We start from the raw sequence: 26,142 nt of genomic DNA, 5'->3' as shown, positions 1-26,142 counted from the left end.
GTGTAATTACCCTACTTTTTCTGGTTCACACTGAGAAGCTATTTAAACACCCAATGCACAGGAGTAAAAGCTGCCTATAAAAGTCAGTGGAGAAATCCCAGACTCCACATTGCACCATTTTGTTCCCAGGCCAACTTTTCCCTATCATTTCTCATGTTTGGGCATGCTGTTGTTTATGTAGCCAAAACAGCACCATCCATCCATTAGAGGCTGGCATCTGTAAATTTACCAGAATCCCATGGTTTGCAGAACTGTCCCAGAGAGAGAGAGGGAGGGAGGTGCCTCTGTGAATCAAGACAGCCCAAATGGGGACTGACTATTCAATGGGCTACACAATGCTGACTGACCACATCTGGGGACAGTGGAATAGTAGGCTTGGATTGAAATACTTTGGAAAGAAAAAAGATGGCTGAGGTATCCTGGGAGTTTAGTCCAACCTCCCTTGAAGATCTTAGTGGTCTGGTAGGAACACAGATAGACAGGCGTTCTTTCAGTTATCCCAGCCCCAAGCTGTTAGGGCTTTATATGTTAAGGTCAGCACTTTGACTTGAATTGCCCAACAACAGGGCAGCCAGTGCAGCTGACAGAGGACCAGAGTGCTGTGCTCTCTAGTTAACAGCCGCACTGCTCTGTTTTGAATTAGCTGGAGCATCTGTTTTCAAAGGCAGGCCCACGCAGAACACATTAGTTCCCAGTATTTGCTTGGAACTTACTCCTCTTTACTGTTCTGCATCCTAATCCGGAATTTCGACTGAAAGAACATAAAAGTGCATAAATATAGCATAACAATTGAATTTTAAATGGTGATAGCACGGGAGCTTGTGAAGAGTTCCTTCTGGTTGTGAAATGGCATTTTAAGAGGTTTGGGGGTAGATATATAGAAATCAGGAAAATAAGCACCTGCATTATTGATCTGAGGAATAAGAAGTGGCTGCTCTTTTTTTGCTTTTTCTGTGTGCCGCCAAGTTGTCTCCAAGATAGTGCAATCCTATGAATGAATGTCCTCCAGAATGTCCTATCCGTGGCAGTGCTGTTCAGCTCTTGTAAACTCAAGGCTGTGACCTTTCTGGAACTGACCTATCTCATTTTTGGAGACTTATTGAAGAGCTATTATTATTAGAATTACCTCCCTCCTCTAATAAAGTTCTTATTAAGTTCAACTCTGAAATAATGACTGTTTCAAGTACACCCAGAAATGCGAACAGGAAGCGGTTGTTTCTAAAGGGGGAGACCTAGAAAAAGTTCTTTAATACAACGTCTAGAAGAAATGGCTCTTCCATAGCTTTCCAAACACTTAGGAGGAGGAAAAACAGAGGGAGCAAGCCCTCTATTTGAAAAGGACGGAGCTGTTAAAAGGCTCTGCCTGAAGAGTAATAGGGAATCACTCGGTTTCCTCCCAGAAACGGCGAAGCCGAGCTCTCCGCAATAAAACTCCGTGGCTCCCAGACACCCCGCCTCGGTCCTCTCCCCAAGCTCAAGCAAGTGCCACATCACAGCGTGCTCGGCCGTCCCGCTGCTCTGCTCCAGCAGAGGGCGCCCGCCCCCTCACGCTTGGTGGACCCTCTCGGAGACGGACTCCTCCTGCAACCCATCCGGAGGCGAGAGGAGGCAAAGCCCGCCAATGGGAACTGCGGGAGGGGCGCTGCGGTGAGTAACGGCCGGCGTGATTTCCCTGCGGTGGAGCCCGGGAGGCGCATCTGGGCAGCTGTAGAGGAGGGCGGGGTGGGGGCGAGGCGGGGCGAGACGGAGGAGGAGGAGGAGGAGGAGGAGGAGGAAAGTAGCGGGAGCATCCCTTGCAGACAACAGTTGGAGTCTTTCCTAGGATAACGATGAGCTCGCCGGCACGTCCACATACTTGAGTCTGGGCAATGACGGATGGGAATACCGCTGTAGACTGTTCGGGTTCCAAAGAGGAGCCCCAAACTCGCAAAGGTGCAAAGAAGCAGGCCAAGTTCGGTAAGTCTCGCGCGCGCGCGCACACTCACACGGTGTTCAGTTTGTTTTCACCGACTTGTGCAACAGAAGAAACGAAGTTTCGATTCCGGGAATAGATTTATATCCCGAACCTTTAAATGTGCTTCCGCCAAAATCTCCTTCAGTAAATCCAATTAAACTTATTTCTTGGAGCGTAACTTTAGACTCGCCCCATTAAATGCATTTTGAGTATCACTTATCGACATTTTTGCACTTCCTGAAGCATGTGCACCCACTGTGCCAGTCTTTCGGTGGAGCTTTTGCAAGACGACTTTATTTTTTATTTATTTTATTATAGCATTTTTATGCCGCCCCCATCGCAGAAAGCCTTCCTTCTCTTTTTACAGCATTCCAAGTTTCTTCCTTGGTGGGGAAGGGAGAAGTTTCTACCTTGGTTGGGGAAGCTAAGAGATGTATAGCGCTACATCGGATGATGTCAGATTCCTCCGTTTTATTGTCTGTCTCCCGGTTTTTGGAAATGGGGCCAGGGGCCAGTTTGGGGGGTACACACAGCGTCCATACACACTTCTTCAGCCAGATGATTAGGGGCAGTTCCCCTAAGCCCCACCTTACATGTTCCATGGTCAGAAATGCTAAGAGTTGTAGTCCAAAACATCTGAAAGGCACTAGATTAGGAAAAGCTAAAATAACGATGGAAACATTAAACATGAAGCATGCTTGATGCATAATTAAGCAGCATGGTGTGATGGTGCGAGTCCTGGACTAGGACTGCGGAGATTCTGGCTCTAGTCTGCACTCAGCCACGAAGCCCACTGGGAGATGTGGGGCCAGGCAGCACCCTCAGCCTAACCTGCCTTGCAGGGTTTTGTGCCGATATGGAAGAGAGGAGGATTATGTCAGATGACATGGGTCCCTTATAGGAAGAATGTGTAATATGCAAGTGTAATAAATACACAAGACTCGCTCAGTGGAAGAGCCACATACGGTACATGTCAGATGCTTGAGAACTGCAAGCGGGTGCCCACGGGCGGTGGCAGCAGGTGGCAAGCAGGCACCCACAACAGCGAGCAGTAAGCCACAAAATAAACCCAGAGAGCTGCATGAGACCCCCGAGCCTCAGTTTGGCCACCCCATAATATGCTCTATCTGCACCTTTGCATAAAAGACTCACTATGTATGTATGCTTGCTTGTTTTAATGAGTTAGGGCAGTTCTGATGACTTTTCAGAATTCTACTATTCTGATAGTATTTCAGATGTAAGTATTACTACCAACAGATTCATGCTTGATTTAAGTATCAGTTATTTTGTACCATAATAAGGGCTTAGATACAGTTCTGCACTTTGTTTGTTTGGTCCTTTATCTGGAGATATGGGTTGCTAACACAAACAGGGCTGTTGTAGGCACTGACATGTCTTAACCCATACAGTGTGACTGGTGTTCGCAAGGTGTTTCTCTAAAGCAAAACTGCCACTTATAAATTTCTGTTGGGATGGAAGGAAAGAGAAACTGCTATACCAGCCTCCCCCAGCCTTGTGCCCTCTAGTTGTTTGTGATTCCAGCTCCCATAAGCCCCAGACAGCATGGCTCATGGACAGGAACATTGGGAATTGTCATCCAAATTATCTGAAGGGCATCAAGTTGGAGAAAGCGGTGTTAGAGTCTTGCATCCAGAGACAGCTTTCTCCATGCCATAACGATGTTACATCATAAGTAAAATAATTAGAATGGGGGAGAGAGCAACTGTGGGCAAAGGGAGTTTCCACATCCTGTGACAGACCATTGGCACCTCTAGCCCTGTATTCTTAACTGATGCAGGATGGCATCAGCTGTATGGTATTTCAGGCAAGGGTTTTTCTGTGCTATCTGGAGATGCTGGGCACCAGTGCTGACTTTCTGTGTGCAAAGCAGGTGCTCCACCAGTGAGCCTCAACCCCTCCTGAGAGGAACAAGGTCCATACATCGTGGATGTCTGTCTAATTCAAAGCACAGCTTGGTAAGATGCACAGAGCACAGATATGCCACATGATGTTGTGCTGCATATTTTGCTACTGTGATGTGAAATCTAGCTGTTCAGATGTATTTTTTCATGGCTACTGCATCACCTTGAAAGACAGCCTAGTATTATGCCATATAATGGGTAGGACAAGGGATTTGCTGTGATTTGCTGTGAAATGACCAGCTTACTGAAGACCACTTGAAGAGTTCTTGGCTGAGCTGAGATTTTGAACTAGGAACTTTCAGCTCATGTTATTAACCACAACTCCAATTCTCTATTTAAATGAATGGAGCTTAGGCAGTAGCAGTGTTAGAAGATAAAAGTTGCCTCTAGTGTTGGTCTTACTGTGGACTCTATTACCCATTTGCACAGACTCCTAACCCCTTAATCCATTTTACAAGCTACTTCTTATCAATGATGATAAAAGAAGAAAACCCCACCATTTTAAGGAAGATACGTTCATTGTCCTTGTCGGAAGACCATGTTGGTTGTTTTCCATAAAACTATTGTTCCTTACCTAAGAAGAAAAAAATATTTAATGAAAAATAGCACCATTGTTCTTTTCTACTGTCATTAACACTGCAGATTCTGCATTTAAAGTTGCCTTGTTCTCTAAGGTTCTGTCAATATTACAAACCTGCTTGGATGGGCAGAAAATGAGAAGGAAAGCCAGAGAGACTTGACTGTAGTCATCAATTCCTTAAAAGTCCTTTTGGTTGCCTGCCATATTAAGCCTGCCATGTTCCACAGTTTATAAAGAAAATTACAAACCATATTGTAAAGTGGAGGAAAGAGACACACAAATACAGAGTACCGGGTGCGTAATATGCTCTCTAATTTGCTAGCAATTGGTGTAACTATGACATGTATGATCTGTGATGTGTCAGTTTTTCAAAGAAACTAAAGCTTTCCTTCCAATGGCTTGGTATATTTATTTTCCTTCTGGCCAGCAAATCATGGTTCTGTCTGCACCAGTAACCAATGCCCTTTATCATCAAAGTCACCATTCAAAACTTATGAAGGACCTGCAGTTTTGCTTTGTACCTTACTGGGTGCTATGCAGGTTGAGACTTTGATTTGGCAGCAGCATGGTGGCTGCCAGAGGAGATGGTGGGGGTTGTCGAACCTGTCCAATCTGCTGGATAGGTGGAATTGAAACGCATACTCTAGAGCTGGGATAATGTGGGGCTGCTGCTTTAATTAGATGTTTGATATAACTTGGCTAGTTGCGTGCAGGTGCCCTATCATCATTGATTGGGTGGATGGTAACTGAGGAAAGGTCTTTTCCAGTCGGGGCACCCTACAGATGAAATGCTGACTCTGGTGCCAAAGGAAGGTTGCAACCCTTTTAATTACCCTACTACTATTATTAAACTGCATTTATATCCTGCCTTTGCTCCCCTTGTGAGAAATCCATGGTATCTTACATAGCTCCATTTTATCCTCCCAATAATCCTGTGAGGCAGGTCAGGCTGAGAGTGAGTGACTGGCCCAGAGTCACCCAGTGATCTTCATGACTGAGTGGAGACTAGAACCCAGACCTCCTGAGTCCCCAGTCCAACACCGTAATCACCACACCAGCTCTCATACCCATTCACCTAGGAATAAATACCAGAATGCATAGAAGGGGTGCTGAACCTCTTTCAGTCTGAGGACCAGACTGAATTTCAGAGAAGCTCTTGGTGGTTGCATCCCAGTGGTGGGCAGAGCCAAAGGGGCCAAAACTGCCAGCATGTTTTAGCTTAATGCTCTTACTACCAGTAACTGAATCTTAAGAGAGAGATGCAAGGTCTTAGAATGGGGAGAAAGCTATGCAAAAAATGATGGCAGTTAAGGAAAGGGGAAGGGCCAAGGGAAGGGAAATGGCTCTGTTGGGATTTTGGTTCTGATATTTTGCACTCTTACTGCTTGAGGGATGTTGAGAATCGTGGTTCGTTTTCTGTATAAAATAGGCCTAACTTGTACTCCTAATGTCCTTTGGGCACCAGGCGAAGTCTTTATAGAGTACAATTCTTTACCTATTTTACTAGAAGTAAGCTCGAATGAATCCAATGTATACAATTTACCAAGGCCTTTTAAAATCTTGAAGTTCTGATGTTGCTGCTATCTGCTGGGTTTACTGTTTTGCATGCTTTTAGCATTGTTTCTTTTTAAAAGTTTCAGTATTTGCTTTTGACAGTAACGTACTATGGATTTTTTAATAAAAGAAATGGTCAACTTTACAATATGTACAATACTTTCTCCTCTTTCACATACTGGACTTCTCTTTTACTGTTGAGTGTGTACTTTATTTTTAATAATGCAAACAAAGGTGCACTCAGCCAGATGTGTACTCATCTTAGACATTGCAAGTTTTCCAAGGAATCGACAACATTAAAAAAAGTGGAGTAAAAACCTTGAGACATTTCTGTGGGATTTTGAGTCATCCTGTGAAAAGTTGGAGGAAAAAACAACCCAAAGTTAACATGTCAGTGTGTTGATGACTAATCCAGTGTGTGGATGAATAATTAATTGCACAGTCACTTAAAACGAAGATAAAAGTGGTGGAAGAAAAGATTGGAAATAGCAGATGTAGGTGTTATACAAAGAATTGGCCCAATCTTAGTGTTGGATTAAGAAACAGATAACTAATGACAATGCCCATTTTATTAAACATGAATGTTAACACTAAAAAACTCAGCAAATACTAACAGCATGTTGTACTGTCACCCCAAGTAATCTTGGAAAGCAATGTGCCTCAGAAGGAGGGACCTGCCCACCAGATTGCCTTGAAAGATCTTTTACTGGGGTTTGATGCACTGTCAGAAAGAACAAGCCCCAGGTTTGTGATCACTCAGATGAACAACACTTAGAAAGTAAAGGGAAGTTTATTCAGCGGAAAATACGAGGGGTCTTCAAAAAGTTGCCGCACTTTTTAAAACTCAATTTATTAAGAATTTCAAAAACAAATTACATCACTTTTCTACACAGTCACCTTCCTTTGCGATGCATTTTTCCAAGAGTCGTACCAACTTTTTAATGCCATCAGCAAAAATATATAAAATATATTCATAAAATATTAAATTGCTGAAACTTTTTGAAGACCCCTTGTACAAAGCAGGCTCATTCCTTTAACCTGATGTTGTCTAGGCAGCAAATATTCCCGTTGCATCCCAATCTTACTCTAGATAGCCAAAGAGATAAATAGATTCCTTACTAACAGAGAGAAAGCTCGCTCTCGCGCGCTCTCGCTCTCTCTCTCTCTCTCTCTCTCTCTCTCTCTCTCTCTCTCTGTGTGTGTGTGTGTGAGAGAGAGAGAGAGAGAGAGAGAGAGAGAGAGAGAGAGAGAGAGACGGACCTGTCCTGCAGGATAATAGGTAGCAGTCCCTTGCTTGAGCAGGGAGGATGCAAGAGTTCCACAGGTCGGGGTTCCAGGACTGTGTTCAGAGCTTGCCCCCTTCCATTTTCTAAGTCTCTGATCTTTATACTGTTTCTCTCTATACTTGCCCCTGTGAGAAAGGGGAGGCTCCCATTGTTTCCCAAACTTACGATTGCGCTTGATGGACTTTCGTATTGCTGTCTGCAGTCAGTCTAATTTCTATGGATAAAAGGTGAGTTCTTTGCTGGCTGCCATTGATGAGGCAATATCTGAGTGTATCTTTTCTTTCTTTCAGCTCTTGAGATCTCATGCAGCTCTCTCGAGACAATGGTAATCTTCCTTGCTGGGTAGTTTTGCCTAATCTCTTTAAGGGAAAATGTCTTGTGCCTGACCTTTTCTCAGCAAGAATTTCAACATTTGCTATTCACTGTTCATTTTTATCTCATTCGCACTGGCTAGTCCAGGACAGTAGCTGTCCTTTCCTGAGCTCAAGCTTATCCTAACGTGGCTTATGGTCTGGAACTGCCTCATAGCACTGCTTCATGGCCTGGGAGCTTGTCTTTTTGGTACGGATATTGATATGCATGCACTGCACTACTCAAGATGTTTGCTGTGGATGTGCCCTTAAAGCCCTGGGAAATCTAGTTATATTAAAGCTTTTTAGGGAACACTGAATAGAAATGGATTTAGGTTGGAATTTGGAGGTGGAGGCACAGATAGAGAAATGAGTTTGAATAACTTTACAATGGGTCACACAACACAGGCAATCCAGATCCATAAAAGTAGAACCCATCTAACACTGGTTCCTTCCACACTAAATATTTAGCCTAGAATTACCATGCCTTATTTACTCACATTTTACAGGCATTCATGTTGTTTTTGTCATTTGTAACCCTCCTTTGCTTCCCAAGTGCTGGTAGGTCTTTTTTTCTGACCACAGTAAGTTCAACTTCATTTGAAACAGGAGAGGGCAATGTCTGTAGGTCTTGGGAGCACATCCCTGCCCTGCCAAAGAAATCTGACAGTGCAGCAACCACAAAAATCCCTGTGATTATCGAGCTCATGTATGTGAATGACTGTGACTAGTGTGCAGCCCCAGCCATCCCAGCCTCTACCCTGTATGTCCCTCAAGGCAAAAAGTTATGCTTTCCTGGTGGTAGGGTTATTCTGCAGAGTTGCATTGCTATGTACACTTCATGGAATCCTAACAAATTTACTTGGAAGTAGTTATTGGATTGCACTACATGTCTGAGCATGAGACAAGCAATGCATTTAAATAAATGTTGAGACTGTAATCCCTGCATGTATTGGGGAAATAGCATTCATCCCAACATTTTTGCTAGGCTCCAATTCCTTCTTGTGTTCTCTTTTGTTCATTTGAATTAATTTTAACTATAATCACAAACATTTCATGCATGCATACTGTTTGAAGACCCAATTTACATTAAATTGCAGGCCTTGATGTGTTGGTACAAGAGAAAGCTGCACCTGTGGTGAGCGCTGCGATGATAAATTTTATGGCATTCAGGGAAAACAAAGCATCAAGGAAAAGACAGGTCTCTAACAAAAAGAATGTCTTCAGCAATAAAAAAGGCAGTGATATGCCATTGAAACAGAGAGGTTTTGTAGTTTGTTTGGTGGTTACAACATTTCAAACAAATATATAAGCAGTTTTGGTGTAAAATTACATCAGCAAAACACAATGTGATTTTTTCTAATTGAAATGAATTTCCTCACCCTTCGCTGAGCAACACTTAGTCCCAAACCGTGGCTCAAGAGAAAAGAGATCCACCCCTTCCAAAATGCTCTTGACTGAATTTTGGAAATGTGTAGTAGAATAGAGTTTCATAATTGCGTGGGAGGGGAGGGGAGGGCCTCCGATGCCCCTCTTGACTTGAGTTTTCTGTTGAGCACATGTAGTTGATAAGCTCCTTATCAAAATTTAATTCACACTCAATCCAAACCAAGTCACTTTCACATTTTTAATGGTGATTTTAATTACGTGATGTAAGAATAGGACTTCTTTTCTTAAATGAGGCCAAGTGGAGACTTCAAACAAAGCTATTTTCCAAATGATGCCTATTTTTTTTTAGAAAATTCATCAGGTTCTCAAACTTTTCTTATGTCATGATGGCCATCCTCAGAATCAGAAGTCTCTGAATATTATGGGTTAGGACCACCAGCATCAGAGGACTATTGTGGTTTGTCACTGAGAAACAGGATGCTGGGCTAAAGAGGCTTGGGGTGATCCAGAAGGGGTCTCCTTAAGTCTCCTTAGAAATACTTTCTTGTTATTTGGAGGACCATCCCCTTATCCTCTGTGGTAAGGGGCATGGACTGCATATTGGGTAGTTTAATTATCAAATTTCAGAGCTGTGCTCTGGTACAAATTAAGATGAGTTTCAAATAATCATACATAAATTTCCTAGGGTGGGACAGTAGTGGGGGGAAACTGATGTACACAGTCCAACTTTGCAGTCTGTGCTCTGTGTATGGAGGGGGGTCTATGTACCTATTAAGTGTGCCTAAGTGGAAACCCCTTCCTTTAAAGAAGGGCTGTGGATTTGCTTTATGGTGGTGATATTGCTGCAATTAGCACATATTATTATAATGTCGTAATATAATATTGACAAATTATGCTTTGTCATTGGATGATAACTGAATTAAAGGAGTCCTAAAGGAAGCTAAGGAGATTTCAGAGAAGCTGAATGAATTCTTTTCATTTGTTTTCACAGCTGAGGATATAGAACAGATAACTCTTGGTGCACTTATGTATTCAGGAAGGGGGTCTGAGGAATTAAGACAGATCGTAGTGACAAAAGATTAAATACCCAAATCTATTGATAAACTGAATGTTAATCATTGTTCCCAGATGGTACCCATCTCAGAGTTCTTAAAGAGCTTAAATATAAAATTGCTGACCTTCTTGCCAAAATGCTTAATCTTGCTTAAGATCAGCTTCTGTATCAAAGGAACAGAGAATGGCCAATGTAACACATATTTTTTTAAAAAGAATTAAGTGGAGATCCAGGGAATTGCAGGCCAGTTAGCTTAGTGTCTTTTCTGGCTAAATTGCTTGAAAATATTATTAAAGACAGAATCAGTAAGTGCACAGAAGGTCAAGCCCTGATGAAAAAATCAACATGGCTTTTGCAAAGGTAAGTCCTGTCTCACTAGTCATTTATAGTTATTTCGGAATTTTAGTAAGCATGTGAACAGGGTGATGTGATAGACATTGTTAACTGAACTTTCAAAAAGCTTCAGCAATGACTCCTGAGCAAATTAAGCAGTCACAGAATAAGAGAGGCATCAGTACTGTATGGATCAGTAATTGGTTAAGAACGGGAAGCATAGTGTGGGTATAAATTGCAATTTCTCCCAATGGAAGGATGTAAACAGTGGAATCCCACAGGGATCTGTATTAGGACCAAAGCTTTTCCATCTATTTGCAAATTAGCTGGAAATAGGAATAAGTAATGGCCAAGCGGTTAAAGGGGTGGGTAAAACCAAAAGGGGCTGTGAGAAGCTCCAGAAAGATCTCTTCAGGCCAGGAGAATGGCCATCAAACTGGCAAATACAGTTCAATATAAGCATGTGTAAAGCTATGCATATTGGGGCAAAAAATATCCCATTTTCTTGTGTAGGCTATGGGAACTGAGCTAGCCATGGCTGATCAAGGAAGGGATCTTGGAATTGTGGTGTGCAGCTCAATGAAAGTGTCACCCAACATATAGCAGCTGTAAAAAAGGCAAACTCCCTATTAAGCTTAATTAGGAAAGGAATTGAAAATGAAACTACGAAGATTATACTCCCCTTATACAAATTTTTGGTGCAACCATACTTTAGAATATTGTATATAGTTCTGGTTGTTGAACCTAAAAAGGACTTTATTCAGTTGGAAAAAGTGCACAGAAAGACAACTAAGACAATGAAGGGGTTAGAGCAACTTTTCTGTGAGGAACAGTGAGAGCAATTGGGGTTGCTTGGCTTAGAAAAAAGTAGAGTTAAGAGAAGACATGAGAGCGGTGTTTAAAATTATGTATGGTGTGGAGAAAGGGACCTCTCTCTCCCCTCCCTCTCTCCCAATATTTAGAACATCCCATGAAGCTGATTGGTAGGAGATTCCAGACAGATAAAAGGCAATACTTCTTCTGCTTATTTAAACTATGGAATTCACTGACATAGGAAGTAGTGATGGGCACTAATTTGGATAGCTTTAGGAGTTGACTGGACAAATTCATGGAGGAGAAGGCAATCAATGGCTACTAGCCTTGCTGGCTATGCGCGAACTCTGTTATCCAGGGCAGTATGCTGAGAAGCTTGGGCAGGTAGAACTCTTGTACTCCTCCTGCTTGAGAGATCCTGTGAGCAGCTGGATGGCCACCATGTGAGCAGAGTGCCAGACTGGATGCACCATTGGTTTGATCCAGCATGGCTTTTCTTACGTTCTTATAATGCTATTGACTTGGTTACACTGATAAAATATTCAGTGTGAGAATAATAATTTTTGACATTTTTTACACACACAATATATATATCAAGGGAATTGACATGGAACACACAGACTTGGAGTCATTTCCTACAGTGATGTATTTTCCCTATTTTAGTCAATCTGCAACTAGGCTGTGTTACTGCCATGTTACTGGGACAATGTATCTAGCTGTCACAGATAAGAATTGCTCACATATGGTTCATGAACTAATTTGAATGCTAAGTGTTGATGATTTGGGCATGGCAGCTGTGCAAGTATTGGAATTATTCAGCTTCATTGTTTTGTTTAGTTGCAAAGTCATGCCTGACCCATCACGACCTGATGGACAACATTCGTCCAGGCTCTCCTGTCTTCCACCATCCCTCAGAGTCCACCCATGTCCACATCCACTGCCCCAGTGACTCCATCTAGCCACCTCATCCTCTGCCGCCTCCTCTTATTTTGCCATCTATTGTTCCCAGCATGAGGCTCTTCTCCAGGGAGTCCTTCCTTCTCATTAGGTGGCCAGAGTATTTGAGTGGCATCTTCAGTATCTGGCCTTCTAAAGAGCAATCGGGGTTGATTTCCTTTAAGATTGACTGATTTGATCTCTTTGCACAGCTTCATTATGCTCAAACAAATAATAAGGAATCTTGTAACATGTTGAAGTGGGACATATTTATAATGGCATAAGCTAGGGGTGGCCAAACTTGCTCAATGGAAGAGTCTCATATGTCTGAGAGCCACAGTGGGTGGCAAGGGGCGAAATAAAAGCCTGGTTTGGCCACCCCTACCATAAACTTTCAAACAACAACTTGTGTTCTGTTTGCTTATGATGTTTTAACAACTTCCAGGACTGATTCTTCTCATTAGGATTTAACAAGGGTACTTCTTGTGTTCTACTGCTGTTTTTTCTATCTTTTTTTCTGATCAGAAAAAGATCTGTTAAGAAAGAAATGATGAAATAGCTTCACAGTGCTTTTTGGCTGTTAATGCTAATTCCTATGGAACAACCCCAAGAATCGGGAGGTGGGTTAATTATGCATCTCTGTATCCTTTAATACAAAGTGGATATGCTCAGAACATTTAACCTTTAGGCTCTTTTCCACCATTACAAGAGTACATATATTCAACTTAAAGAGGATATACCTGACAAGCAAAGCCTCCTGCTGCTGTTCCAACTGGCTGTATTTGGATACAACAATAAACTAAAATAACCCAACTTTAAACATTGGGTTATGAAACTTGCTTTTTTCAACAAAACATAATTAAGGACAAACATAATCTAAGCTTTGAAAGTATCCTAGATTGCTTCATTTAAAATGGAAGAGGGGAGTACATATGCTTAAAGTTCACTGTAGCTCATTTCTGTAGTGCAAACCATAATTTTTCATTATGTTCATATACAGCCAATGTGTAGACTGGGACTTAGACTGGAGAGACAAGAAATATATTGCTTTTAGGCATACTTTAATTGTAAAAAATCTTTATCCATAGGTTTTTGCACAAGAGAAGGATGGGAAATTTTAAAGGTCATGCACTGCCTGGGAGCTTTTTGCTTCTCTTTGGCTTGTGGTGGTCCGTGAAATACCCATTGAAGTACCTCTGTCGAAAGAAAAAGAACACATCTTCCCTGGGCTCCAAGGCAGGATTTCAGCGCTTAGAATTTACTGAGGGCATCATCAAAGCTGTCTTTGCTCTAATTGGTAAGGTGTTTTCCTTTAGCTGAATGCCCAGACCATTATGATTAGGACTGGGGCATGTATACTAAACTATGATGCTATGTTGCAGAATCTCTTTCTTGGATTTAAGACTGTAGCTTTATTTTATTTAACCGTGCTAATGAAAAAAGTAGGTTGTGGAGTTTGATACACATGTGTAGTAGTAATAATGGATTACTAGGGCACATTGATGAGTACTGGTCTGAGTTTTTATCAGTAGCACAGTGATGAGAAAAAGGGCTGCCATTACCACACTGATGCCAAAGGCTTCCTCGACTGTTATATGCTTGGGACAAATTAAGGTCGTTGACATGTTTTTCCTATTATTTCACCCACAGGAATGATAGCTGAGCAGTTTGTTCCTGACGGTCCTCACCTGAAGCTGTATAATTATGAAAGGAAACAATGGGATCACCTAATGAACTGGCAACATGCCACCATGTATCTCTTCTTTGGTATCTCAGGACTGGTAGACATTGTGGTGCATAGAACTAATATATTACCAATAGCATTGGACAGAATGATGCTTTCGCTAGCAATTTTTGTGGAAGGTGAGTGCATTGCACTGCTTTATTCACACAGAATAATCTTTTTCGGAATCAAAATGAAAATTAACAGAAAAGATGATCTGTTAAACTGACTATGTTACATAACCCAATGAGAGAAGCCATAACAAAGGGAGTGGGGTGCAGAAAGATTGCATATCAGAACTGATTATTAATATAGCTAAATAATGAGCTATGTGTCCTTTCTGGAGAGGAAGAAAATAGAGTAACTGAGGGTTTGAATAAAGAAATGGGTTTGTGGGTTATCTGTATTTAAATAGCATAAGCGAAAAACAGAGAATCCTATACTCTGGGGGAACCTTAAAAGTCATCTAGCCCAACCCTGATGCAGGCAGTCCATTGCTCGGGCATCCTTGCTATGTGGCCAACCAGCCTCCGCTTGGTTGTGAATATATTTAATTGCATTCCGTGTGCACACACACACACCCCTCTACAGTAAATGGGGCAGCCCCAGTTTGGATTGCTACCACTGTGCACTAGAAAGGAAGGATAAAAACTCCCTCCACCATTTCTACCAGAAATCCCTGCATTGGTTGGTAGGGATGGGCAGTTAAGGCAAAGTAAAGAAAAAGGAAGCCTCCACCGACACCTGCAAAGACTTCCTTTCTCTTTGCACATTTTTCACCCCAGGTGGGAGTGGAGGAAATTGCAGGAAGAATGTGTGTGTGGGTCCCAAGGGGTTAATTAGTTACCAGTGATGGTGGTCCCAATCAAAATTGGACCATTACAGTTGCTCTAGAGTAAGCCAACCAACAAACAAACGTTAAATGACTCAATGACCATAACATTTGATCCATAGGGTGCTTCATCCTGCCTCATTCACAGAATGAGAAGCAGGAAAGGTTTTCCAGGTGACCATGTTTTCCATTTGCAGCCTTCTCTGTCTCCTCCCACACCCACACACACCTTTCCCCCCCACAAAAAGTCCTTTCAGGAAGAAAAGACAGAATCAATGCACAGTGCCTTTGGATTGGCAGTACTAAGCGATGTCCTTATAGAAACACCCTTACACACAATCCTATGCAGGTTTTGGCAGAAAAAGGTCCTACAGCTCTCTCCATTCCCCAGCCAGAATAGCTGGGAATTGTAGGACTTTCTGTTTAAACCTGCATAGGATTGTGCCCTTGATTTGGAGCATATGTAGAGTTGTAGTGGATACAGTGAAGAGGTAGGCATAGTCTTTATGTTGACCCAGAACACTGTTATGTCTGTTGCACTTTTTATTTGATTAGTGGTAGGAAATTTATTTACTTTATATTTCTTTTCCAATTCTGTTTTTGGAGGACTTTCTCTCAGAAAGGCAAAATATGAAAAAATAAATGAAGGAGGCAGAGGGCAACTTGCCATCTCCCACCCCAGCACCCCCTGAAAAGAAGCAACTCCTGAATGTGTATGCAAATGTGCAAGTGTATGCTTAGAAATGTTCATACATGAGTTTGTCTTTCCCTGTCACCAGGTTTTCTGTTTTATTACCACATCCATGGGCGTGCTATGCTGGATTTTCATGTGCATCAGTTACTTTTAGTGGCCATCTTCGGAGCAGCTATCTGTGTTTTCTTAGAAGTGTTCTTCCGTGGCATCATAGTCATTGAGATGCTCCGGACAAGTCTCTGCTTACTGCAAGGGAGCTGGTTCTGGCAGGTGAGTGAGGTGCTATTTCCTACCGTCACAATCTGTTCATTGCCAGGAAAAGGTTGCAAAGGAGAGGATGAAAAAATGCCACTCATGCATGGGACAGCATGGAAGAGCAGACTGAAGAGTGATACAACAGTAGATCAGACCTAAAACTAAGAAATGTGGAGTAACTAGCTCATGAGTCTTTGAACTGCTGCATTGCAGAGTAGATGGCAACAGTGGCCTCTCCCGAAGAGCTTATATAAGTACGCTTAACTGGAAACTAGCTATGCAAGTGTAGGGAGATTCTATTCGCACTCAGGCCTTTGTGATTAGCACCCCCTTTCTGAGCCAGGCGGAGGCAGGGACTGAAGGCATTAAGCAGCCATGCATCTAGATGTTGGAGATGGAATCTGCATGCACAGTCCTGTGCCCCTTTCACACATGTCTACATACAGGGGTACTATCTGCTTACAGCCAAGCCACTTCTCTCGCTAAGTAAAGGTAGCACAATGTGCCTCAGTGTTGCAAAATTTTACATTTCTGAGATGAGATATGTCTTGTCCCATTGCTGATGTCCCCACCATTTCTCTGCTCAGTGTGGAGAGAGGAGGAGATGCTGGGAAAATGAAAACTCTGCAGCCTGCTGTTTAAAAGTGATCTGGACAGACTATTTGCTAGGCATTTTTGCCGTGTCATTCTCTTGTTTTAGCGTCTACAGGGACATAGTTATGTCCTTACAGAGCTGTGCACACACGGGGGAAGGAGGAAAAAAGTGTGTGAGCTACTTTTTATCCTTTAATATTCTAAAAGTTTTTTAGTTTTTATTTCTGGTTGTTTGTATTCTGGAATTTTTTATTTGCAATTATTTTTAGAGTGAATTCCAGTTATATGATCATTTATGTTCTTAGTTGTTGTATGTTTGTGAGTACAAAAGAGGACATTGCCCTGTAAAGCAGTTTAAACATGGTTTAACTAATAAGCAAACATCCTTTTGCAATCCAGTCTTGAATGCTTAAACATCCATATACAGCTCTTTGTATTTCACTGCTGCATGAATCAGTATTTGCATAGATAAATAGGGTGACCTTGTGCTCTCTTTCACAGAGGACTGCCGTCTATTTGAAGAATTGCTATAGTACTGTGCACTGTTTGAAGATATTTTCTGTTTGAAGGGCTGTCCTGTCCAAGTCTAGTTTAAAGATAAAGAGCTATAAAAATGAAGAGCCAACAGTGTTTCTGAAATTGCCCATCAACAGTTACCATCTGACTATGTTCTTCCCCACTTAAAATTGTATTTGTATCTAAAATAATGCTTATGTCTAAATTTGCATTTATGTATGTACACTAGCACATGCAATTTTCAAAACCTGTGTCCATTTTTGTGATCTGTTATGATGATGCAAGTGGCCACTCCAAAGTGGAGCCTGCAACAAAATTATGCCTTGTGGAATGCTTCCTGTTCAGGGTCCAATAGGTCCATTCCATTCCATCAGCACCCCAACAGACACAGAGTAGTCTATGCCAATGAACATGCTTAGTTCCCATGGGTTTGTTTTGGGCAACTCCACTTGCATAAGGATTTCTAAACATTTCATACCTGTGCAAAAACCCAGGTTTCTCTAGTCTGTTGATACCCGCTTCTTCTTGCTCATGGATGATACCATCTTAAGGACTGGCACTTGGAGAACTGAGGCTGCCCTTAATTTATTGATTTATTTATACGTGTATTTATAGGCCACCTAGAACTGCCGGGACCTTCCTAGGTGGCTTACAATACATAAAACATATTAACCAAGTAAACCACATTAAAACCAATATGCCCCAATAAACGTTGCATCAGTGCTGCAGCATGTGGTAAGAGAGCTGAGTGGCAGTCCCAGAAAACACCCTCCCTGCTGCAGTTAGTATTGCATCCATTGGTGTCACTTGTGCTGACATGATGATTGAGGGTTCATCATGAAAAATGAAACTCAAATGTATGTGGAGGTATAATATCCTTGTGTATGTACTGCTGAAGTGAATGGAATATGTTTTGGCAAGGAAAAACGCTATGTAAAAAGGAATGGATTTTCTTTGAAAGACTAAGAAGCTCTTATCAATGAAATACATTGTGGAAGGGAAAACACCTCTCCTGCGTGTGGTGCTGTTCATAGATAGGTTTAAAGGATATGTACAATACCATAGACAAATCTATTGTTACATTCTATTGCTCAGAGGGTTCCTTTGCAGGCTTAAGGTTGAGTTCCCCCTCCCCCTCTCGCTTTAGGACACAATCCTGTTAATAGAAAAATGTTCTACAACTTCCACATGCACCTTGTAGCCGTGCTGGTTGGAAATGCTAGGAACTCTAGAACTGTTTTCAGTCTAAACATTGTATTTATTCATTCATTTATTATTTATTAAGAGTATTCATATGCCATCCTTTCGCAGAGCCTCAGGACAGCTTACATAAACATGCATAGGAGTATGCCCTAAGATGATGAATTTTCTGGTGGGGGGCAGTCCGGGTCACATTACCATTTCATATTTCATAGAATCATAGAATAGTAGAATTGGAAGGGGCCGTAAATGCCATCAGGTCCAACCCCCTGCTGTTGCAGGACATCAAGTTTTACCAGCCCACTCAGATGGCTGTCCAGTTTCACCTTGAATGTCTCTAGTGTTGGGGAGACCACCACCTCTCTAGGCGGCTGGTTCCACTGTTGTATTGCTCTGACAGTAAGGAAACTGTTCCTGATGTCCAGCCTGAATCTGGGTTGTCACAACTTGAATTGATTATTCTGTGTCCTACACTCTGGCATCAACAAGAAGAGATCTTGACCTTCCTCTTTGTGACAGCCTTTCAGGTACTTATAGAGGGATATTGTGTCCCCACTCAGTCTTCTCTTCTCAAGGCTGAACATACCCAGTTCTCTCAGTCTCTCCTCACAGGGCAGTGTTTCGAAACCCTGGATCTCTCTCTTTTTTTGCCCTCCTCTGGACCCTTTCTAATTTTCCTACATCTCTCTTAAATCTTGGTGCCCAAAACTGGACACAGTATTCCAGATGAAGTCTGACTAGTGAGGAGCATAGAGGAACTACTACTTCTCTTGATTTGGAATACTGTGTATATATCAAGTGTTATGGTGACCCTATAAATAATGCCCTTCAAAATGTCCTTGACAGCTTGTTCAACTCATGTAAACTCAAGGTTGTGACTTTTTTAATGGAACTAATCCATCTCATACCTGGTGATCCTCTTTTTCTGCTTCAAATTTCCCGAGTATTATTGCTTCCATGGATACTGGATGCACTGAAATACATTGAATGCATTTAATAATTCTATGTGTTTTCATTATCCTCATGAAAGATAAGGTTGCCTTCGTGTTCTTTCTAGAGCCTTCTCGTTGCCAATTATGACAGGGCTTTGGGTTCCTACTGCTGCTACTACTACTATTAATATTATTTTCATTTCTGTACTGCCCAAAACCAAAGCTCTCTGGGTGGTTTACAACAAAGTTCCCTGGGCAGCTTGATCGAGCAAGGTTGTTCTTATGGTGAAGCTTTGTGTTCTTATATTGCTCACCCGCACTTTAACTCTGTGAGAAAGGGACTCATGTGGATTGGGAACTGAGGTGAATTATGGGAACTTTCCAGGGCTACGCAGAGAATATAAAACACTGCTGAGATCTGTCAATTTTTTAATATTCTTTCCTTGAGCCCTAATGGCTATCACATGGCATGCAATAAACATATAAACATGGCATTGCAAACTATAAATACAAATACTTGTATAATATTTTTATACAATTTTTAATTTCTTCCTGTTGTGAGCCGCCCCGAGGCTTTGTTGCAATGGGGGCGGCATAAAAATGTTTTAAACAAACAAACAAACAAATATTTCTAAATCTAAATCTGTTTGTGCCTTTTTGATTTCACAGATTGGATTCGTTCTTTATCCTCCAAGTGGGAGTCCAGAATGGAACCAAATGGATCACAATAATATAATGTTCCTCACGATGTGCTATTGCTGGCATTATGCATTTGCACTTCTTATAATGGCAGTGAATTACATGATAGTCAGCTGGTAAGTGGATTCTACTTAAGAAGAGAAATTCTAGATCTCCACTTAACTTGCCACTACAAGCTAAGTCTTTGAAATGTTATTCAATGTAATAAAAATTTCAGGCCTTCAAAAAGAAATCCTCCTGTTATGGAGGGATCCAAAATGGAAGTGGCCTACAAAACCTCATTCTGAAGCAACCCAGCTGCAAGCTGACTTTTCCTCATAGGCTTGCTGAGCGAATAACAAATAAGATGTTTTTTAAAATATGTAAATGAGCAATGCCCATCTTGCTTCTCAAAGGTACAGTGACTTCATAAGTTCTTGAAGCTTTTCATGTAGCCTCCCAGAGCTTACTACATAGGAGAGCTCACTGGAGTTGATTGTTAGAGCATAGGGACCCATTTGATTGTTACTGCCTAGCACTAGAACAACATATAATCATCTTCTGATAAAGAAAACTGAGTCCCTGACAATATCAACTCCTCTTTTTTTTTTCTCATCACTGTATAATCATAACCAGACAATGTAGCTCTGAGAATATCGTTCTGGCATTCAGGGCAAAACAGATGCTGGGAGATAAAGCAGATGTTACTTTAAAGCAGGCTCACCCAGTTTGGTAACCTCCAGATGTGTTTTGGACTATTTTTCCCAGCAGGTTTTGGGCATTCTGAGAATTGTTACCCAACACATCTGGAGAGCACCAGGCTATGGAAGCCCATTTTAATGCTTGCCTATTCGACACTGGATAATTTTGGAGGTTCTATCGTTACTGAGAACCTAGCATAAGAGTAGGACTGCTTCAAACCTTCTCTTCTGGGCTCCTGTGGATCAGGAAGCCTATGCCAGCAATTTTTATTGCAAATATTTATTCAGTATATCCTGCGTTTTCCCCTCTTGCAAGGAACCTAGGGCAGCTTACATAATCCTTCTTACAATTTTTTCCTTGTAATAACTCTACAATGTAGGCTAAGCTGAGAGTCAGTGATTGGCCCAAAGTCAGTGAGCTTCACTGCCAAACAAGGAGCAGAACAGGATCTTTAGCGTCTCAGTCCAACACTCTAACCACTACAGCACACTGTCTTTGTCAAACAAATGGATCACAGTTTGGCAATATACATTGTAGCTATGCTTCCCCTTCCTCCATATAGCAGGATCAATTACACTGCACATTTTTTTCAAACACAGATGTTTGAGTTTACCTGAACCCATTCCTGGAGCAATTGCAGGGCAAGACATTCAGCGGTGTCTCTCCATATTTTCTTCAGTACTAACACAGTGAGCTGCTTTCCTGTTCAGACATCCCTTACCAGATATAACGAGCAGGCAGGCCGAGTGTATGTCTGCAGAGAGGGCTTGTATATTATTGCAAGGATCCCTAGAAAGGATGTAGTGTGTACCCTCCCCCTGCATTGCATCCACCCTGTGGGAGCCCCATCTTCCCACTGCTGGGGGTGACAGGAAGGTTCTGCCTTCACTGTTGTGACAGTGTAAAATGTTGCTTCTCCACAAAAATTAAGAGCAAAAAATTGGAGTAAGGATAGAACCTGCTCTCTGTCCCAATGACACCAAACATTTAAGAGCAAGGCTATTCCTGTCCATGTAGACTTAACTGAGAATTCTGTTTTCTTTGTCACGGTACAGCAGGAATGCAAAATCTCTTTCAGCCTGAGGGCTGGATTCCATTTCAGAGAAGCCCTTGGGCCCACATTCCAGCAGCAGGAAGGGCAAAAGGCAAAGGATGGGTCTTGCTTCCAAAAAGATCATAAACAGCAGTGTATTTTAATTTAAAGTTTTTAATGCAAGCATCTAAGCCTTAGGAGAGGCACTTCAGCCTTTTGGAATTTGGACAGAGCACTGGAGATAGCACAAAACCTAGAAACACCCCAAGGACTGATGGTTAGGAGAAAAGGCTGGGGACGGGGGAAGGGAACTGGCTTTCTGAGGATTTTCAGAGATTTGGATTTGGCCCCTATGACCAGGATTCTGCACCCCTGCACTACAGCATGGCATATCAGAATGTTGGGAGAATCGCTTAGAATGTTGGGAACCGGACTCGGTATGAATCCATTGTTAACGCTGCACCTCATATAGGAATAACCAAACCTCCAGTTGTCCCCTGCTGGACTTAGATGGTTGAAGCGGTACCATTAATTGTTGTACTTTATTTTTCCCTCTCCAGGGTAGTTCGTTCAAAACTAAAACAAGCCCCAACAATGGAAATTGGATTACTGAAAACATCTGAGCGAGATCAGGAGTCAGAAGATGAGATCTAATTTATCTAAATATTTTCTCATAGATTACCAATTCTTTCTTCCATATCTGAGATGCAATGGTTTTGTCTACTGTATCATTTAAGCTTACACAATCTGTGCATCTAGAGATTAATTTATGAAAAGTCCGTTAGTGTGTTGTTTATATGCTGTGCTTGAAGTAGAAAGAGAACATTTTACTACTGAGCAGGCTAGAGGTGACATTGTCAAAGTGAAAATCAATCCAGGCCATTAATAGATAGGTCTACTCTTTCTTTGCTCTTGGGTAAATTGGGAAATTTTCATACATGTTAAAAACCCAAATACAATCCTAATGTTGCAGGAAACACAGTTTAAAACCAATTTATATGTAATACAAATTTGCTTTAGGTATAAAGGATAATTTCTTGTTTAGGTTCCAAATTTACAAAATGTTTGTTTTCAACTGTATAACTTTGTTTCTTTGTCATATCATTATTATTTATTATTAGTTATGTTCTGACTGCATCAAAGGATACAAAAAACTAGTGTAGAATTATTTAGCATCAGTACTCAGCAAATGATATCCCTGAATTGCTGGATAATTGAAGGTACTACATTGCACTTGTTACTTAACAGCATCGGAGTTAATTTATTTTTATAATTATTACACAGAAGGCTGCTGTATATTTTGAATGCCTTCTATGCTGAATTCACTCACTATGAGACTTGGGCCAGAGTTCTCCCCTTAGCAAAGAAGCTCACCCAACCTTTGGGGATGTCATTATGTTTCAGTCTAACCTACCTCACAGAACTGTTGTGAGAATAAATTTTCCATTGCCTTGTGCTCCATGAAGGAAAGGTGAGATACAATCTATAACATAAATATAATGTTAGCAAAGAACAGAATCACCACTGAATGCAGCAACAGAGTATATAAATGTGACTGTTACATACCAGAGATCTGGCAACAAAAATGCTTTGCTGCACATAGACAATAACTGAGAGTACATTTGAAAGCTCAACATTTTTGAAGGTAGGGTGGCCAGATAACCATCACTAAAACAAGGAAATGCATCATCAAAAGAGGAGAGATGAGGGTTTCATGATAGTACATGCGCTAATTCTATGTAAGGATTCAAATTACTATCTTTTAAATAGAAATAGAAAACATCTCATCAGAGCTGCAAAGACAGCTTTATTAGAGATGAGCAGATTACCTGTGCACCTGATCAGCCTTTTTTCCAGGTGCTGTCTGTTGATGGACAACTGCACAGGGGCTTATGCTCTCCCTTTATCTTTAAACTGGACTGGGGCTGGAGAGCCCCTCAAAGAGAAGATGCCTCCAAACAGGGCTGTCCTCTGGCAGCTTCTTAAGGAGAGAATGCCTTCTGTAAAGTAGGGAACATGGCCACTGTATCTGTAGGGCATGGAGAGGGTCCATAGCTCAGTGGCAGCGTACATGGTTTGCATATGAAAGGACCCAGATTCAATCCCTGGCATCTCTAGGTAGAACAGGAAAACCCCCTGCCTGAAATGCTGGAAAGCCACTACTAGTCACCATGGATGGTACTGGGCAAAATGGATCAAGGTCTGAGCTAGTGCAAGGCCACTTCCTGTGTCCCTAAGGACAGGGGCTGTATGCACTTGCTCATGCTAATTGTTGCCAGTGTAAACCACTAGGAGCAATCATCATGAATAGTGTGTGGGGCAGCACCCTAACCCTCCACCTCCCTGGCCCTGCCTGTGCTACTAGATAGTTCTTCCCCTTTCCCATTTGGCATTACAGTCAGCACTTTGCTTCCTGGGGAAAGGACCATTTGGAAGTATCCTTATTTGTGTGACATAACTCAGAATGAACCTATACTCAGGAAAGACCACATGGTATTGTGTGCCTTTAGCTTTAATGTCACTTAGTATACTCTCAGGTAAAAATACCTTGTTTGAGACATAAAATCATAAAGGTGTTTGCAAATTTCATAGCATAGATGTATGTGTTCTCTTTAGGAGTTCTAACTTTAAAAGACTCTACTGCATTAGACATATACTAAATATCAATTAGTAATGGCTATTTGATATGCACTTTCTATTCACCCAAATTGTGGTTATAACAAAATCTCTTTGTAGAATCTCCTGAAGAATCATTTGATCAGTCAAAGATGCTTCAGGCTTGTGCAACTCCTTTAAAATTATGAATAGTGATTTGCTTTTTAACTGCATTGTATCATAATCCATTGAAATAAAGTAATTCCAGTTCACTTTCAGACAAGCAGAATGTTGTGTGATGGGTTACTTTTTACAGTCCAATCTGCTTGCAATAAAGTCCTTGACTTGTGGTCTGTTTTTAACCATATGTTTGTGAAATGAAGAAGCACCAAGTCCAATGTAATTTAGTTTAAAGGAAGCATTCATCAGTTTTAGGGTGGCCACCAAAAAAAGGGGCATGAAACACCTAAAAATACTTCAAAGGAGAACAAGAATTTGCGTAAAATTTCCATATAGTAATATATAAATGCAAGTTTGGAAGTAAATATAATTTTTTAAAAATACAGGGCATCTCATCTTGATGTGCAGGAATGTGACCTGGTGATCTGTGTCCTTGCCTGTTCATGCTGCAGGCTCTAGTTATTATGGATGGGCAATAGTTCTTTTCTCTGTCTTGAAACTGGACTTGCACTGGATTGCCCTTGAAATAGAGAAGATCATCAGAGAGAGAACACTCCTCTGGCAGCCCTTCAAAGAGAGCACTGTCCTCTGTGGGAGAGATCACTTGTCCACCCTAATTAGGATGGTAGCATTAGTTGCAGTGTGGTAACATGGGAAGTCGCCTGCCAATTCTCAGCAGCTGCCTGCTGAGTGATGATGAAGGAACTTTTGAGGATTGCAAAGGTAAGGTTGAAACACATTAGCCGTGCCATATTTAAAAACCAGTTCTTCCACTACTATTGGTCATAAAACATAATTTGTTTTATTCATTTAAGTATTTTAAATGGGTTTTGAGTTTTTTTAAGGATAAAATCCTCTCAAGGCTGCATCAAATCTGTAAGTTTAGCAGTACAGCTATTGATCAATATACAGTGAAATATTATAAAAGTAAATGACAGCAATAAAGTCTGTTATCAACAGCTGGCAAGATGGGCTTCTATGGATGACTGCAGAGTGTGGGCAGGCTGATATGGAGAAAGGCCATAAGTGATGAACCCAAACCATTTAAGGCTTTCAGGATGAAAAACAGCACTTTGAATTTGTCTTGGGAATCAGATCTGGCCTCAGGTTGGCAAGACTAGGCAGCTGCCAAGAGTGCTCACACTTAGAAAGATCCATTCCTGTTGACCCCTAAGGTCCCTCCCACACTTACTTCCACTGCTGCTTGTCCCCTGGAAATTTCCATCCACCAGAGAAGGTGGCTTGTGCAGTTCTTTAGATAGCCAGGCAGACCCAAATACATGGCTCTGTGAGTTCCTTCCTCAGAGCCAGGCATTGTGGAGACCGAAGAGGTGTTCCAGAAGATCCCTTGGGTTACAGACAATCTCCTGGGACACCTCAACGGCAGCAGCTATCTTCTATCTAGCCAGAGTTAACAAGGGACAGGCGTCCTGGAAAATCACCTGCTAAGTTCAGCTAACCATCACAGGTATACATATGGAGGAACAGGATGGCTTTTTCACACCCAAATCTGTTCTCTGCTATAAGGAGCTGGATGGAACTTGGTTCTTTTATTTATGCTCTTGGTGCTTTTCAGCTTCAGTTCATCCATAAGTGACTCCTGCAGGAGTTCTTCAGCATGCATAGGGCAAGTGCTAGGCTTATGGTTTGACTACAATCCATGAGAAGGTGATTTTGAACGGTAGAAGCCATAGCTGTGCAAACAAATCCACGTTGAGGTCCCCAACAAAGGCAAAAGTTCGTGTCTTTTGGCAGTTCTGAGTGACTTAATGAACTTACAGACAGATCTACTGCCACTTCAGCAGGGGCTCCATTATGCACAGAGGGGCTGAACAGAGGAAGGATGGCCTCAAGAAGATGAGTTGTGCCTGCACGGTGATGCACTACCCTCAAAGTTCAGTGCTCTGAAATCTTAAGAATCAGCTTCCCTGGCTGAAGTAATTGGTTTAAAAAGTATGCAACCCAATCTGTTAACTTTAGTGACTGCTGATCACACTCAGCATAAGAGACAGAGCTGCAGAATGCAAAACCACATTC

The 26,142-nt window shown here is 41.7% G+C and overlaps 1 protein-coding gene across 1 annotated transcript; it reads left to right on the top strand.

Moving 5' to 3' along the window:
• Positions 1-1,789: 1,789 nt before the first annotated feature.
• On the top strand, positions 1,790-24,191 carry TMEM45A (transmembrane protein 45A). The gene is made up of 6 exons (XM_044442760.1): positions 1,790-1,956; positions 13,260-13,468; positions 13,822-14,034; positions 15,506-15,690; positions 19,587-19,732; positions 21,891-24,191. Exons 2-6 carry the CDS (start codon positions 13,279-13,281, stop codon positions 21,982-21,984), a joined length of 828 nt encoding a protein of 275 aa, XP_044298695.1. The 5' UTR covers positions 1,790-1,956; positions 13,260-13,278; the 3' UTR covers positions 21,985-24,191.
• Positions 24,192-26,142: the final 1,951 nt, after the last annotated feature.

Source organism: Varanus komodoensis, unplaced genomic scaffold, assembly GCF_004798865.1.
Source record: "Varanus komodoensis strain SLA01 unplaced genomic scaffold, ASM479886v1 scaffold4, whole genome shotgun sequence".
NCBI classification, from domain to species: domain Eukaryota; kingdom Metazoa; phylum Chordata; class Lepidosauria; order Squamata; family Varanidae; genus Varanus; species Varanus komodoensis.
This window is presented reverse-complemented; position numbering and strand designations above follow the sequence as displayed.

What these genes read in the sequence shown, in the direction of transcription:
- TMEM45A (XM_044442760.1), top strand. Translation starts at nt 13,279, where the DNA reads ATGGGAAATTTTAAAGGTCATGCACTGCCTGGGAGCTTTTTGCTTCTC. An exon ending in AGCTGTCTTTGCTCTAATTG is followed by an intron (nt 13,469 to 13,821) that starts GTAAGGTGTTTT and finishes TTTCACCCACAG; the next exon opens with GAATGATAGCTGAGCAGTTT. An exon ending in AATTACATGATAGTCAGCTG is followed by an intron (nt 19,733 to 21,890) that starts GTAAGTGGATTC and finishes TTCCCTCTCCAG; the next exon opens with GGTAGTTCGTTCAAAACTAA.